Source organism: Neolamprologus brichardi, chromosome 3 (assembly GCF_056152115.1).
Source record: "Neolamprologus brichardi isolate AB-2024 chromosome 3, ASM5615211v1, whole genome shotgun sequence".
NCBI lineage: Eukaryota > Metazoa > Chordata > Actinopteri > Cichliformes > Cichlidae > Neolamprologus > Neolamprologus brichardi.
Window position 1 is genome coordinate 41,331,883 of NC_142106.1, and position 17,045 is coordinate 41,348,927.

A 17,045-nucleotide genomic window follows, 5' to 3' on the forward strand; every position below is an offset into this window, starting at 1 on the left:
CTGCAATCACAGCTTTGTAAGATGCTGTGATTGTGACCTCACAGCCCATTGTTCCTTCAGTGGGCTGGTTTCAGTCATTATGCAAATGTACTGGTTATAAGATTTGGGGAAACCAGCTGAGACTGAAGAAGTCACTTGGATGAGTGACGAAACGTTTCTCCCAGAAAACGCTACGTCCAGATGAACAGAATCAACTTTTGGAGATTTTTCCAAGAAACTTTAAATACAACACCTGAGTTTAACAATAACTAAAGCACCTTAACCTTCTAACTCTTTAGCAACTAAACAACAGCCACATATTAAAACTCAATTTGAAATACGTCATGTAGTTGGTATGTTGTACCTCGGGTCAAGCTTTTTATCCATTAGCTTAAAGCCACACTTTTTTACCGTGTACCTGCATCTGTAATTTCCACCCACAGTTTGCTCTTCCTGTCACATGGAGCGCAATTAGCGAGCTCTCCAGCAATACTCGCTCGAGTCATTTGTTTATATTTGAGTCGCACATCACCAGCTCTAGTATTTCCTCCGCCTTCATAGCCTGGTAGGACTCGGCTGCGTGTTTGTGCTTCAAGTGTTGAAAAAGTTAGTTTGTTGCGACACTAGGGTATGTAAACAGCGCATCACTATATCACAGTATTACATTTTTAATCACATAAACTTACAGTGGTATGATACAGCCCTGCTGGCTACCCCGATTGGTGCTGATGAGCTGTGGACATACTTTATTGTGAGCAGCAGTTCTCTCAAGAGACAGAAAGACGAGTAGGCAAACAGGCACAATACTAATAGAAATAAATTATTTCTCCTTCTCTCCACTACACTTAAATTATTTTTCTCATGTCATCATGCACACAGATTTCAAGCTCCTGTTCTCCTCTCTCCATCACACTTAAAAAACACTGCAACAAATTTTAATTTTCTGCCCTCGTGTACAAATAACAATCAATACTGCTTCATTTCTGCAGAAAGGAAAGAAAAAAAGAAAATCCCCCACCTGCCACTAAACCAAACAAAACAGATTGAATCAGAGTTTAAAAAACCAACAGCCTCAATCATCATCATCACACCACATGAGTACCAGAATTGAATTCCCCAAAACAGCTGCACAAAATGCAGCGTATGACAGCAACCTTCTGCCTTCAGATTAAACTGATAAATATACCATGAAACAAAAATGTCAGGCACTGAGGTTTTGCTGGCATTAAAGTTACCTACAAAGGCACACCTGTTTGCTTTTCCTCACCACCACCACCACAACAGTTAAGCGAATTAGGCGGCTACTTCTGTTGCTCACAGATACCCATGGAGAGCTCCTGTGCATAGTAACATCAGGTGTGCATATTATACAGTTAGCTGCAGCTCATTTTGAAACATACAAGACGTGTTTTGTCCTTCACACTCTGAGTTTGCCTCGAGACACACTAGTGCATTTAGCAGTCAAACTGTGGAATCAAGTGAACCAAATTCATTACAGCAGCTTAAAATGCAAAATCATTGCAGATCATAGGCTTGCATTGTCTCATTGCTTACGCTCCTTCATAACAGCTACCTCTGCCAAATTCCAATCATGATATAGAGGTTTGAAAAGAGAGTTGGATATTGCTGCCAAACTGTAACATAAAGACCATTCAAAGAGTTTACTGGAAGAGGCCCAAAGTGTGGGTGAACCAACTGAGCACAATACAGAGAAAACATTAAGAGTGTATTAGATGTAGTTATATCGAGATATCTGGACAGTAAGAGAGAAAAACAAACTTTCCCATAAGAGAACAACACAGACATCAATAAACCTCAACATATGACTACTCATATACCATCACATTTTAATATAGGATCGATATATATAATGAGCTCATTTAACATACAAGCATAAAAAAGGATCATTACAATAAAGAGTACTTGGTGAATTATAGCTGCCAAAGAAAACTGGTCAAAAAATGCATACAAACCAGACATCAAAAAGTAATTTATAATACCAAGAGTCTGGTGGCAACATCCCAGCCAAGTCTCACCTAAAAATATCATACAACTGCTCCAAGAGTGGAGTTATTCATTTTCAGTCAATATCTCATGAAGCTGAAAGGCTGTAAACAGCTTGATGACAGGATGTCAGACCGGGGAGAGTACCACCATGATGGTACCAGTGTAGAAAATGAGGTCGAAAATGAGGAAAGTGTAACTAAGTATGTTATCAGTCAGACAGTTCACAAAGCTTAAATAGGTTTGTTTTTTTCCCCAGTAGATCCGGTGTTGTGATTTTAAGTTCAGAAATTCAAGCACGTCTTATTTGTCTAAGAACTGCAATGAAACCGTTAACATTTTGCATTTATTTTAGGCGCTCTCATTTTGTGGTCAAACAACCCTTTCCTTCATATTCAGAGCACCTCTGAGTTTTCCCAATAAGCTCAAACTCACTTTTAGTTTTGTTCAGCTTGAGCCATGTCAGGAAGAGCCTTTATTTTATTTATTTATTTATTTTTAGACAAAGCCAGTCAGAAAAAAATGTAAACTTGTTGAAACAACCCTATGTGCATGTGTGTTTGACACAGACACTCTCTGCACTGATGTGATGCAGCCATCTCTGGGTGATTCATTTCACCTCTTCATGTCCACATCTGCACCTTCAAACATCTGGCAGAGACCAGCTGTGGCCCTTCTAAGACAGGTTTCATCTCAAACACCCCCTCATGTTTTTCACAAAAGCTAAAGTACAGGGAAATTCCTATTCCAAAAAAAATGATATGATAGTCACATTGATATCAAGATTACAGTTCTCATTATTTTGGTCAGTATGTTTTTCCCCCAATCGAGCAGCACTGCCGTAAACTAAACAGAACCAGTCTTGTTTTACGTGACACTGCTGCTCTTCTGAACGTTTGAAGGAGAGGATATTCAGTACTGCTCATTGATGCAGCAAAAACAGATCAGAATTAATCTGTTGTCAAACACAGTAAATCTAACAGATGATTTATGCACAGCCAGTCAGCAACAACCACGTAGTCTATACTCAATAAGTCAGATCTCTTCGGGCAGTCGCTGCAGCTCCGGAAATGCTAGAGTGTAACAGAATTTGTCAAATGTAATGTGCAGTGTCTGAGACATGTTACTTTATGTCTGTCTACTTATCACAGGACTGTGGCACATATGTGCAATAAACCACAGCCCATCAGCGCACAGATGTTGCACGCTTGCAAGCACCGAAAAACTTCATGGTCAAACTGGGAATTTTTATACACAAATGCAGATATTCAACTTTATTTCCATCATAAAACTCGTGTCCACCAAGCAAAGACAGATGGGCTTCACTGCAGCTTTTTCTTTATTAACTCATTGCAGAAGTAAACGATATAGGACACTACTGCTGCACATCACATATCAAGAGGTATTAAAAAAAATAAAATAAGCCAAGCAGTACATGGATGAATGAGCGAGCAATGATGCACCCAATCAGTGGGCCCATCACTGATTATTAAAATCTCACACTGCTATAGTGAGACACATCACTCAAATCTAATCAGGACTGGCTGGGATATACATGGGCTGGTAAAAAGAAATGTCAGCTGTAGACCTTTCGCTGAAACAGACAACATCAGAAGCCAGACCCCCCCCCCCCCCAAAAAAAAAACAAAAAAAAAAAAAAAAAAAAAAAAAAACCTTTTCCCAGGCATGTATACAAAATCAGCTGTTTGAACAGCAGAGAACACATAAGAGCATAGAGGCATGGTTTGACAACATCTGATTTTCTTGTGAGATCTGACTCTAATGGCTGCAGGAAGTTACTCTGCTCTCAGCAGAAGGGTTTGAGCTCAGTGTTGCCAGGCAACTTTGTTCTCCAGGACATTCTATCAGGAAATGTTGTGACCTGTATCAAGTTCAAAGACTGCACCGTTTCTCTGAAAGTCTCTGATGGAGGCTGCTGATAATGGAAGATGTGTGATATGTATAGATGGCAAAATGATGGGGGAAGGGAAAAATAAAATAAAAAAAACAATATAAAAGCAATACTAAGGAGCCGCCATTAAAACCAGATAAGAGAGAAACAGCAGGTGTGTGAATGAGAATGGGGAAAAAAAAAAAAAAAAAATATTTATACGTGCTATGAAGTAGGATTCACATCCCCAGAGTTTATATTGTGGAATCTGATATTAAACGGTCACATATCCACTAAAATGTTACATCAAATATCCAGAGTAAATACAAGAATTAAATAATGCTGCTTGTTGAAGCAAGAAAGCATAAACGCCCAAATCAAAAAACAAAAAAAATCAAAACATGTCAATATGGATGTCTTCATTAGGTTTTGAATCTAGAAATAGTTGAGGCTGTATTGACCAACGAGTCAGATGCTTTCTTCTTGATGTCATACTAAAAATGAGACCGCATCAAATCTGGTATTGCTGCATAATTTGGCAGAAATCTAGTACGTACAGAGACTAAAGGAATACAAGCCCATACAAGGACTGTACAAGCAGGTAGTTAAACATGCAATCAACTAAACATCCCTTCTCCTTTGAATATGTACCATCACCTCATTTGTTCAAGCCTCCATTAAACCAAGAACTCACTAAAGACTGAACTGACTTTACCTTTTGTGTCTCTAGCCCTAATAGTGTTTTTATTAATGTATGGATATACACTCATATACTTCATTAAGTGCACCTATTCAGCTACTCTAAATGCAATTATCCAGTCAGCAAATCAGACTGACGCAAATTGATTAATTTCAGCATGTAGACATTGAAATTCATCACGTAGTCTTGACAAACAGAGCATAAGAATGGGGAAGAAAGGCGATTTAAGTGGCTCTGAGCGTGCCATGTTTGTTGGTGCTAAACAGGCTGATCAGAGAATTTGGGAAACTGCTTATCTGCTAGGATTTTCCTGCACAACCATGTCCAGGGAAAAAGAAAACATCCAGCGAACAGCAGCTCTCTGGGCATAAATTACTTGTTGAAGCCGCAGGTCAGAGGAGAACAGCCAGACTGCTTCGAAGTTATAAGGGAACAGTAACACATACCTAGTTGTCATAACCAAGTCTTGCAGAAGAGCCTTTCTGAGCACACCTTGAATACTGAAGCAGATGTGCTACAGTAGCATAAACGCAACACTGGACATCACTGCAAAACAGCTAAGAACAGGACCAACTACAAATCTCAAATACATCTCAAAATTATTGTATCAATTTATAAAATCCCACGTCGCCTCATTCTCAAGTTACAGCACCATCCCAGGGTCAGAAATTGGTATACGCAACATGAAAGCATGCATCATCGTATCCTCTGATTTCTTGAACATGAAAATGAGTTCACTGTACACAAATGCCACTTTAGAGCACACCTTTGGTATGTGGTTAAACGGGAGATTTTCATCATGGATGTGTGTGACAAATCTATGTGATACCATCATGTCAGTGTGGACCATACCCACCTAGTTTAATCTGTGGCACAAAGAATTAAGGCAGCTCTAAAGGGCAAAAAAGGGTCCAAGCCAGAGCTAGAAAGATGTAAGCAACGAAGTGGCTGGTGAATGTAGTTTTATAGACACACAGTGTAGTTCGAGGACAATACTTTTTAATGTTCTTTTTTTATGTATGGTTTTATGATTGCAGCTTTTATGATCTCATCTTATACAGAGAAACAGACTGTGGCACTTTGCACAAATTTCCCCTCAGGAAGCGTAAAGTCTGCTGAAGTTACAGCCAGTCTAACTGCTAATAATCCCCCTACACTTCATTGCTAGTTTGACTCTAGTTGCTGCTGTAACTAGAGTCAAGCTCTTCTGGTTATAGCAGATCAGCCTGTCCGACTATGCCGTGGTGGAATTTCAGCCCACTCTTCACTGCAGAGTTCCTTTCTTGAACCCACATCTTGAGCCGGCCACTGACACATTCTAATTTTAACTCTCGCTCACAACCGTTAACTTCAGCTTCAACTCAACTTCATTCGCATTCTGAATTTTCTAGTAGAGCAGAATTCAGGTTACCCCCTCAGGTGTGGCACTTCACCTTCCCCTGAAGCAGCCAAGTATCCCAGCAACGCTGCCACATGTGCGCTTAACTTCGGTATAATGTCGGAGTTTGTGGAATTTCAAGACAATTTAACATTCCACTCAGCTGAAAGAACACTCTGCTGAAAGGTTTGAGCATCAACAAAATGTATTGTGACAGCAGCCTCCTGGGTTAACAGTGTTCTTCACCTCACAGTTCTTACATCGACTGAATTTTTACCAAGTGTCACTCAGATATTTCAAACCTCAGATTTCAGGACTTGACTAAGAGGTGCCCGACTTTAACATCTTACTATTGGAGAATTTCAGACAGTCAATCACATCCAGGAAGGTTTATTATCGTCTTTAATCATAGACATTTGTCCCTAGAGACACAAAGAGCTTGATAATCCTCCTTTTCTTACATATTTTAAGAATATGCCCTTTGTAATTTTGTCCAAGCCAAATATTACACCCTTGTGTTTCAATTTTACAAACTTTGTGCTTGCTCTGCCTTTTTTGAAGTTCTGAAATGTCACAACAAATAAAACTATCCAGAAGTTATTTGACGTGTGGCTCCATTTTCACATTTGATCAGATGTGCACATTAAAAAAAAGTTGTTTGAAGATTTGACACAGCTGATTAGACACAAACAAAAAGTAAAAACAAATCAAACTGTTATACTTTTTCACAGAATCAGATTTGCATGTGTGAGCTTGTTTGAGTCGGCAAGAGGATGAATTTGTTTTACTGAGCACATCTTTATACTACCAAATACGGTTTACAACAGTGTTTGGCCAGATATCAGGAGTAGGAGGAATAGGGATGGGTATTGATAAGATTGTCACGATTCCGATTCCATTTTCGATTCTGTTTAACGATTCGATTCTTTGATTCTTTTTTTAAAAAAAAAAAAAGAACACTAAGGTCGATTAGCTTAGAACTTTGTTTTAGGTCTTCTCTTTGAACAAGATAGAAATTTAGGAGTAACATGGCCTTACAAACCCAACAGTGAGATCTTAAGAGATCCACAGCCTACGACTCTTTAATGGGGTGTCACAGGGTCCCCAGGAAAAATAATTGTTCTATGTTCTAATATTCTTCTGTAGCAATAACAAAGTATAACATAAATGATTCTGTAGCAATTACACAAGAATATCCAATAATGTCCCTGCCTACAATTAAACACATTCACTTACTGAAAATCGGGGCATCTGCTGTGGCAAATGGGTGCAAGCCTTTTACCACAACCTTAGTCACTGCTCGGTGACATTCGTCTATCCTGGCCTGAAAGGAGACGCTACCGGTAGACTGCAGCGAGAACTGCCAGCGTCTGAGCCAGCCAGACTCTCTCTCTCTCATCATGGTCACCTAAATGCACAGTAATGGCAGGTTTTGTAATAAGGCAGATCGCGCTAACATAACATGCACTGTTAGTTGATTATTTACCTGCCGCATTAACGGGAGAGGACGTGCAAACGTTACCGCTGCTGCTGGGTTGAGATTCACGAGTCCGGAGCGAAATTAAAAACACGACATTTATTTAAGGTCATCGCGTGTTTTGTGACCAAATGCTTTTGCATATTCGTAGTGTTTCCTCCCTTAAATGAAATATCTACTTTGCAAGTATTGCAAGTTGCCCTGTTATCATCCATTCTTGTAAAGTATAACCAGACTTTTGAGCATTTGAGCCGCCATGTTTCCCGCCAGGTAAATGACGCTCCACAACGTGGTGACGTCATTCGGGACGACTGGAATCGATAAAGGAATCGTTTGCAAAAATGGCAAACGATTTCAAGGAATTGAAACAGTGGGAACCGGTTCTCAACAAGAACCGGTTTTCGATACCCATCCCTAAGTAGGAATAAGGAGGACAGACATAACAACAATGTAATGTCTCATACAAAATGCTATTAAATTCAGTGAGTTCCTCATTAAAATGAAAAGACATTAATCAAAATAAAAACTGAAACCAAGATGTCTACCTTTCCAGGACAGAACTGAAAGAAAGCATAATCAAGCATGGGTATGTAGAAATAATATGAGTATTCCAGTGTGGGCTATAAGAGCTTGCATCACCTTACTTCCACACACATGCATGCACAGGCTGTGACACATGCACACACCCATTAATAATTCTGAAGTAAGCACCAGAGTGCATCCTCAGCATTGCTAAGGGGGTGTTTCAATACCAGAGGTGAGAGCAGGGCTCTGCTCTGAAGTGGAAGCTTCACTGTGGAGACTGACTTAAAGTGAAATGCAGTCACAACACATAGCAGAAAAATGCTAGACCAGTGGTGGGGGAGGGGGGAGCAAGTGTGGAAGGAAGAAAATGAAAGGTGATGCAGAGAGAAAGTGAGACCCCTGGTGATAATCTACAAAGGCTGCAGGTCTGTGAGACTTTCAATTCACCTTTGTTCTACTTTGCAAAAAACTAAGCACTCAAGCTCTGTATGCAATAAACAGAAGAGGTAAAATCCAAACATTTATACGACTACTGTTACAACTTTAACTAGTAAAGAACGTAAAATAATCTTTTTAAAAAGAGCTTGTTGCCTCTTACCTGGCCTGAACCCAGAGAGGAAGAAGGGGAGGGGGACACAGATCAAGTTACCAATTAACCTAGCAGTCATATTTGGACTGTGGTTGCAAGTTCAAGTAGAGAACAGAGAAGTCATGCCAGCACAGGAAGAACGTGCAATATCCACCATAAAGTCCACAGCTGGCCAGCAGATTCAAGGCTTGCCGCTGTGAGATATCAGTGCCAACCGCTGTCCCACAAAAAGCACAACATGTTCATCTTGTCAGAGTGCAAGTTAACCAGTTACATTTTTAAAAATCAGCATCAGCAATATGCCTCATCCCTTTATTACAAGCATAAGGAGATCAGCAACAATGACAGACCAACCAAGGCTATCATAATACAGCAATTCTGGATACACTGCAGATAAGTTATCTATGACCAAGACTATTACCTGTAACTGAGGTCTTAAAAAACTGTAGATAGCGGTTCCCAACCAGGGACGGATACCAGTCTGAGAGTCATTTGGTACCAGACCGCAAGAGTTGAGGCTCTGTGTGAAATTTATGGTTTTGAGGGGTTTTAGCGTTATTTTTTTTGTTTGTTTGTTTTTTTTTAATCGTTTTTATCGTTAACTCTGTTTCCCTGGGTCTTTTCCCATGTGTTATGATTAAATCTTTTTTGGTACCAGTACTGGTTTTATTTTGTTGTATTTATCCGCGACCCCTTAAAGGCCAGTCCTTGAAAATATTGTCGGACATACACCGGTCTATGGCGCAATAAAAGGTTAGGGACCACTGGTATAGATTATATTCTTCAACTGTAACGATGCATCAAATAATTCAATTACTGACTTTCCCTACCCTGACGTCCACTCAGTCGCCAGTCTCCTAATCACTTTCTAAGTGCCACCGTGGGGAGACAAAGTATTGACTCTGGAGAGGTAAACTGGCAGGAGCACCTGCATGTTCGACTAAAAATATATTTGGCACCAGTGTATCACTAACATATTTAAAGAGAAAGCAATATAATATATTTTATTGATGTTGTCACACCTTTTTTACCATTTGTATTTTACAGTTATTTCTATTTCTGCACTGACGAGTGAAGACACTACATTGTCATATTTAAGTCAGCTGGGAACACAAAAATAAAAAACGGGTATGTGCATGAGCATGCATGCATGCTGTACTCTTGTTGGCACCTGTCATCCTCACACCAGAGCGACATCACTCTCATTTCAAGCTGTAATATGCAGTCAAGAGCTCGCCGCTGCAGCTCTTAAACACACAAGGAGACATGGTTTGTCACTTTAGGCAGACGAGCTGGGTGATGTTGATACGATTACTGGAGAAGGAGAAAAAAAAAAAAAAAAAACCTCACTGCTAGAGCAAGGTCACATCACCAGTCTAAGTCTGTCTTACATAACGATCAGTAACAAAGATCATTCTTCCGCAAATCACCATCCCCGTCTCCAACCTCCTCCCTCATCGCTCCTATCCATTCCTCAACTGGACCATTACCCGAAAAGGCCATTTCTTGAAATCTCTCCTGAGAGATGAGGCTCGACTTAAGTGGCGCTGTCATAGTTGAGCCAACTTTTCAATGATTTTACAAAAAGGCTAAATACAAGGTGAGATGCTCTCCAACTGTTCAAACACTCATATTCACAATTGCATCCTCAGTCTGCACTGCTGACATCCATTTCCACCCATTTTCAAATTACAATTTCATTTTCACAGTTGGGTAAAGCGCCAACATCCCCTTCTAAAAATCACAGGTAGTCGGCACATTAAAATTCTTGAGCAGTATCTAGTTGTCTTGCAGACCAATTATAGGCAGGAAAGTGAATTGTATGGGGAATTTGCTCAGGCTTCTTAAAAACAACCCGATGGTTGACAGTACTCGCCAGGAAAGCCTTTTCAGTTTCAGTGAGCCATTTCTTCCCCAGGCTGCCAACTTTTCATAACAAGTGTTCTAAACTTAACGCTGCACATTCGACACACTGAAACCTGCTTTCACAGTCTGCGGAGCAAACGCCGCATCCAAATGTAGAAGCTGTCTTCACATCAGGACAACTGCAACTGGTGGGAGGGGGGGTGGGGCTGTATGGGTAAAGCAGCCTTACCTGTCTGGCAAGGTTGACAGCATCCGCGTGAAGACGATCTCTGAGATGAGGGTCCAGCTGGAACGCCGGTGCAATTTCCACAACCTTCAAATCAATAGGACCATCAATGTTACCAACATCAGGAGAAAAATGAACATAAAGTAAATGATAACTGCAGTGTGTACTGGCTATAGTGTGCATCTTTAGATTGGACCCCTGTAAGCCTCGCTTTCATGACACAATCTGAAACCTCCTGGGATAAATGAAGGCTCAAAACACACAGACAAAACAGGAAGAGGATAGCACTTTTGTTTTCCCAGCATCTATTAATAACTTTTCCCCACAGAAATGTAGGACAGTGAATCATCCGGAGAAACTGCAGAAAACCCGATTGACAAAAAGCAGCCCTGTTACTAAGGGAGCGAACAGAAACCCAAACTAAAACAGGGGTTAAACCCTCAGGTGAGCAGTCGCCAGACAAAGACAACAGGACTGGAGGTGGGGTCTGGATGTATCCACTCCCTGCAGTAGACCTTGATTATTAGTAGATTAGCAGCCCTTGAGGCACTGAGAGACACGGATGCTAATAATTCATTCTGACACTTCTAGGGGAATCTGGATTCAACTAAATCACAACACTCAGTTCTGATTCATTTAGCCCAACACAGAGGATAAAAATTTGCCTCTTAATTCTCTTAGACATTAGTGGTGCATTCGATAAGCCCGAAAGCAAATGGCTTTATTAATGAACCGCTGAAAGACATGTGCAATTTAAAACCCTACCAAGGTTGTATGACTGCGTAATTAGCCATGGTGATGACTTTACACTATTTGAGGGGCATCTACAACTAGTAACCACATTTAAAAAATAATAATTACAAATTAGAAATATGAAACCCAATAACTGCACATCATCATCCATTATGTTGACCTGCTTTGTAAGCCTTTTATGGGTGGATAGGCAGCGTGTAGCAGGCTTATTTTCATGGTAAACAGTGTTGATGAGAGTAAAGCTGTGGGTGATGAATCAGAACAATGAGCTTAAAGATGCTTAAATGCTCCAGAGAGCTGCTGGGTACTGCAGAGTTGGCAGATAATTGTCTATTGGTTCATTACTAGAAGTGGCTGTTTACCCATAACACAGAAATGTAATCTATTGTTTATAAGGAATGGTGGTTTTTCTATAGTGCTTACAAAAGTGCTCCCAAAGCCCCAGATTTCACTGTATTTCACTATAAGACAAACTAATAAACCTACTTCACCCATTTAGTCAACACTATAATTTGTTTTTTTTATTTTCCACGCTTGATAGAGTTTGTCATTTAAGCGTTAGTGAAAGAGTGAGTAGATTATCTTGGTTATGCACAGCCTTGTGTTTAGTGTGGCTGCTGGGTGGCTGGGGATCACTACGCTGGAGCCTGATCCATTTCTTTTCACTGCGTCAAACAAGTCGACCCATCAGGGCAGCTCAGTTCAAGGCAACGTGACCCGTCACAAATTTTAAAGTAAGTGAAACCCCTAGAACTCAATAAAATCTCTATCAAGTCTTAATGCCATAAAGAAGCCTCTCTCCAAGTAAGAGTAGCACTTCTGCGACATAAAGAAAACTAAAAATATCCCAGCTGTGCTCTGCCATCCCAAATCTACTTCAACAAGCGACTATTCTTGTTTCTGAGATTGAAAGAGATCTTAGATTAAGGGCAAAGGCAGATTAAGGCTGCCAGAATCAAAGACCAGCAGCTCTAGCATGAACAGAGCCACTAATATGATTATCATCTGTAATTTGATTAAAAGGGAAAGGAAGAAAGTGATGAAAACACATGATTAAAACTGCTCTGAGGTGACAATATGTAATGAAATATTACACATGTTAATCAGCTTCCTCTGATGAAAGCACGGCTACATTGAGTGATTAGATGGCAATTTCTATTTCTATTCCCTTTCATCTGATATTCAGTCATTTTTGTTAATTTAATAATCAGGTGATGCCGTAATACCTCATTTCTCTCCAGTAACTGTCCGATGAATGCCCGCCTGATTAATATGAATGAATTTAAACGATCTCAAAGAAAGTGCTTTTGTTGATCCAAGTTGATTTGTCGGAGGATTATGCAGTTACTGCCAAGACTCCCATTCACACAGGATTAACAGTGGATAATTTTTATATGAGTAAGATCCTCTTACCCCCTGCAGCTTAGAGCTTTCTATGACACTCAGGGCCACCTGTGCTATATTAACCCTTAACAGGGTACGCCACTAAATTAGCCCATTTCCTCAAATAAAAGGAGAACTAAACACTACAGTCTATTGTAAATTTTCTCAGCAATGCATGCACATCCAATCCATGCTTATGACTTATTTCAGGCCCACCCACCATTATCAGGCACTTCATATTAATCTACTTAATGAAGCAACGCCATAAATAAAATCTTAAATGAAAACAAAGACGAAGAAGAGGGCATCACCTTCTGGTGTCTCCGCTGAATGGAGCAGTCTCTCTCGTAGAGGTGGATGACATTACCATATTTATCGCCTGAGGAAAGACAAAGATGTAAGTGAGGAAATAACAGGAAGCAATTTTTTTTTTTTTTTTTTTTTTTTTTTTTTTTTTTTTTTTTTAAGTAGATAAGCAGCAGTATGAGGACAAAGAGCAGTGTAAAGAGAGTGGCTGCGTTCAAGGACAGGACATTTTCTTGATGCTACGTGAGGCAAACAATTTTGGAGCATGAGAGACGGTCCCCAGTAAAATTTATGGTTTTCAGGGTTTTTATCGTTAACTCTGTTTCCCTGGGTCTTTTCCATGTTGTAGTTGTGCGTCCTATTTTGAAAAAAAAATATATTTCCGCGTTACCATAGTGACCAGAGAGCATTAAGGTGCAGCAAGGAGGATGTTACTCTCAATGTCGTTGGCGCATTTCAGGAGGATACCGCTAATAAAGTTACTATATTTACACAATACCACTATTTTGTTGTATTTATCCACGACACCTTAAAGGAGTCCGTGAAAATATTGTCGGACATTAAACTGGTCCGTGGCGCAAAAAATGTTGGGGACCGCTGCTTTAGAGTGACCACAAACAGCTTTTTGTTACAATTACAGCATCAGATTTGATCGATTGCTACTGCAGATAAGAGCTTTTAAACAACTGAATATGACATGAAATGATGAGTAAGACATTTTATGTCAATGTGACAACACAAGGCTTCTTTTAGTGGCATTATTACTTAACAGGACTAAAAGATAAGACTGATAATTGAGAAGCTAACTAAATGAAATTCCACAGATTTTACTTAAATGGTTTGATTTGCAAGAGTTCATTAAAAAGACAATGCAGTCAAGACAGTAGAGCCCTTTTCTTCACTTATTTATTCCCCAAACACTTTCTAGATTGGTCCTTTTCTCTTCGATAACAATGACATTTTTTAATTTGACTTCCTCAAATTTCTCCTTTTGTTCAAATGATTCAAACTCAAAAGCTATTCAGTGGCTCACGATTGTGAACCATTGTTGTTGTTACAGCTCTTCATCTGTAACAATTCTACTGAAAATTACTGCAGTTAATGGACCATCAAAACCCTTTCAGATCAACTTTTTCAAATAATCATTTAAACTGTTAGTCATCACAATCAACTTGCAGAATAGAATACGAGCAAACATGCGAACTGCCATTTGTTGGGTTAAAACAGTCCAGTAAAACAAACAATCACAGTTTAACCGCACTACTTAATGTTGTATACCCCGAAATAGTTCGAACAATCTAACAGAAGCGAGGATTGACGGAAGCTGGGCAGAAAATGCAAAATAAATACATCTCCTGGTTAGATTTTTGGAAACGAATAAGAAGAAATGAAACTGGATGGCAAAGGGAGGAGACAAGAAAAAAAGGAGAGAATATTAAAGGGAGACCCAGAGAGGAAAGTGGAGACTGAAGGACTGCCAGAATTCAGAGGGCTGGCAAAGACATGGCTGTTAGCAGGTAATTCAGAAAATTCACAAAATCCTTTGCAAGCCCTAAAGAGAGCAATTAATCACAGTGAACATGCACACGCACACACACGCGATTAGCTATGGTAAATTCTGAATGCCTCCTTGTGTACGTGTGGCCATGGAAACATGCAGACACCTCTGTGCAGTACAGGCACTTCCTGTAAGTGCCGGTGTTGGATTTCAGTACTGTAATAGAGTGCTTGCAGAGTTACATGCACTAAAATGAGAAGATGTAATGGCTGGAGAATAAATCATCTTCCCTCTCCTCGTTCATCTGCTTCACCTCCTCCCTTAGCACTCTTAGATTTCAAGGGCTACAATGCAGTTTGCCTTCTTAATGAAACTCAGATAAACATAAACCAGATAAATAGTTAAAAGGCAAACGTAAATGAAGTCGGAGTGCACTTACCAAGGATCTGTACTTCGATGTGCCTCGGCTTTTCAATAAATTTCTCGACAAACAAGGCTCCGTTCCCAAAAGCCGTCAGGGCTTCAGAGTAGGCCCGCTGGTAATTCTCCTCAAGTTCCTGACAAACAAGAGAAATCCATACATGTCCAAGTTAGTTCACCCGTTCAAGAGACAGTCCCAGCAAACTAATGCTTTTCAAGTGTATGGAGTGGTATTATTCGTGTTATTTAGACAACTGCTGTTCCCCTTTTGCACGTAATATTTTATTTGTCCCGACAGAAATGTTTACATTCCCTTAGAGAGTAAGACGGGAGACAATATCTCTGGAAGATCACGGTCCACCATGTTCAAGGTCACGACTCCATCTGTGTTTGTCAGTCTGCAAAACTCTGCCAGCCAATTCAGTCTCCTCTATGGAGGAAAGACACGAATCACAACCACGCACCCTTCCCCTGAGCCTCAGGAAAGGAAACTCGAGTCCATACTCAGCTGTCATCTCATAGCCTTGACCAAAAAAAAAAAAAAAAAATGCATTTGGAGGCACAACTGCAACATTCAAGGGAACTGCAGACGTCATCAGCGCTGCTAAAAGCAGTGTGTCAAAGAAAAGGGCAGAGATGGCACAAAAGGAAGCCACAACTTTCAAAGAACAGGAAATTATACAACTAATACATAAATAAGCCTTTAAATATCTGATCAGACTCACAGGCTGCCAATAAGGGGACAATCAAATGATTTAGAACCAAGCATTCACCAACTGGCTTTGTCACCACTTAATCAGGTGATCATGGACTGAAGCTAATGCTACGAGCACAGGAAGAACAGCTGCTTTGCTAGTACATCTACATCTCATCCAGTCATCATTCCTGCAAACCTAACAACTGAGAAACCAGAAAAACCTGCTAGTTACTGTCAGGGACTCCCAAGTCTGACTGAACCATTTTTTCCCCAAAGTGTTTCATTCAAAGTTGCTCAATTACATTGTCATTCACGAGCCAGTAGGTGCAAGAGGACTTTTGAAAGACTGGGAAACTTATGAAGATCGCATTTGTACTCCTTCCACATCTTCTCAGTGCATCGTCAGCTCTGGCCACTGGAGCTTTGACGCTTGCCATTCCCTCGTCCTCTTTCACTTCTTTTGGAAAGCGTAACACATCAATCTTAGAGGGGCGGAAATACTAAAATCTAGCAGACTAGCTTATCTTAGCCTTGCTTATCAGTAAACATACACATCTCATCCTACAATATGTTGAGAATATTAGCTTCTGTCTGTTAATTCAGCATACAAATGACCTACGAGCTGGCCTTAATGGAATAAAAAGTCAACCTACGCATTGTTGCTCGGTGGTCCCAACAGTACAGAGAAACCTCTTTACAATTTCCTCACATCGTATCTGCTGGAGCTGCTGAGGCCCTTGTGACTCAACTGAATAACTAGAAATGTCAACAACTAATTAATTAGACTGGGGTACAACTCAGAAAAGGTCACACTTTCCAATATGTTGCCGACTTGCAAGGCTCAATGACTACAGTAGGACGCAACACTGCCACTACTCATGTAGATCAGTAACAGTGAATAAAGTGGGGCTTACATTTAAACTGACACTTGTCAGTGTAACTTGTGTTTCTCGATCCAGGCTTTAGTAAATGTTTCGCGCAGCACATCCGCCCAACGATATGATACGATACAAATTAGGAGAGCGTGATCTGGTTAATCTGAGGGACAAGTAAACACGTTAAACCATTTATGGTACTCATTGAGAAATGTTTGCAGTTTAAAGGATAACATTACAGTGCTCAAAGGGTCATCAGGGAATATTATAATCAAGGGGCAGCAATGACGCTCCCTCCACTGTCCGGATAATGCTAGAAACAAAGCAACCTCGAGGCATGCACTAAAATAGTGGTGATAACTTGACACTTCCTGGTGTTTAAAGGCATAAAAGCCCCTTTGAGGGACACATTTTGAGAAAAAAAAAAAATACAATTGTAAAGGGTAAAATAAAAATCACACCTCTGGCTTCTTTTTAA

At 40.1% G+C, this 17,045-nt stretch overlaps 1 protein-coding gene across 2 annotated transcripts in view; it reads right to left on the bottom strand.

Moving 5' to 3' along the window:
• The window catches only part of pcxb (pyruvate carboxylase b), a 285,541-nt gene that overhangs the window by 245,723 nt on the left and 22,773 nt on the right, over positions 1–17,045 (bottom strand). For both annotated transcript variants that reach the window (XM_087837657.1, XM_087837656.1), the window contains exons 7-9: positions 15,015–15,132; positions 13,083–13,150; positions 10,639–10,722 (exon numbers count right to left, since the gene is read on the bottom strand). In XM_087837657.1, the coding sequence (XP_087693783.1) occupies positions 10,639–10,722; positions 13,083–13,150; positions 15,015–15,132 (270 nt within the window). The remainder of the gene's footprint in view (positions 1–10,638; positions 10,723–13,082; positions 13,151–15,014; positions 15,133–17,045) is intronic.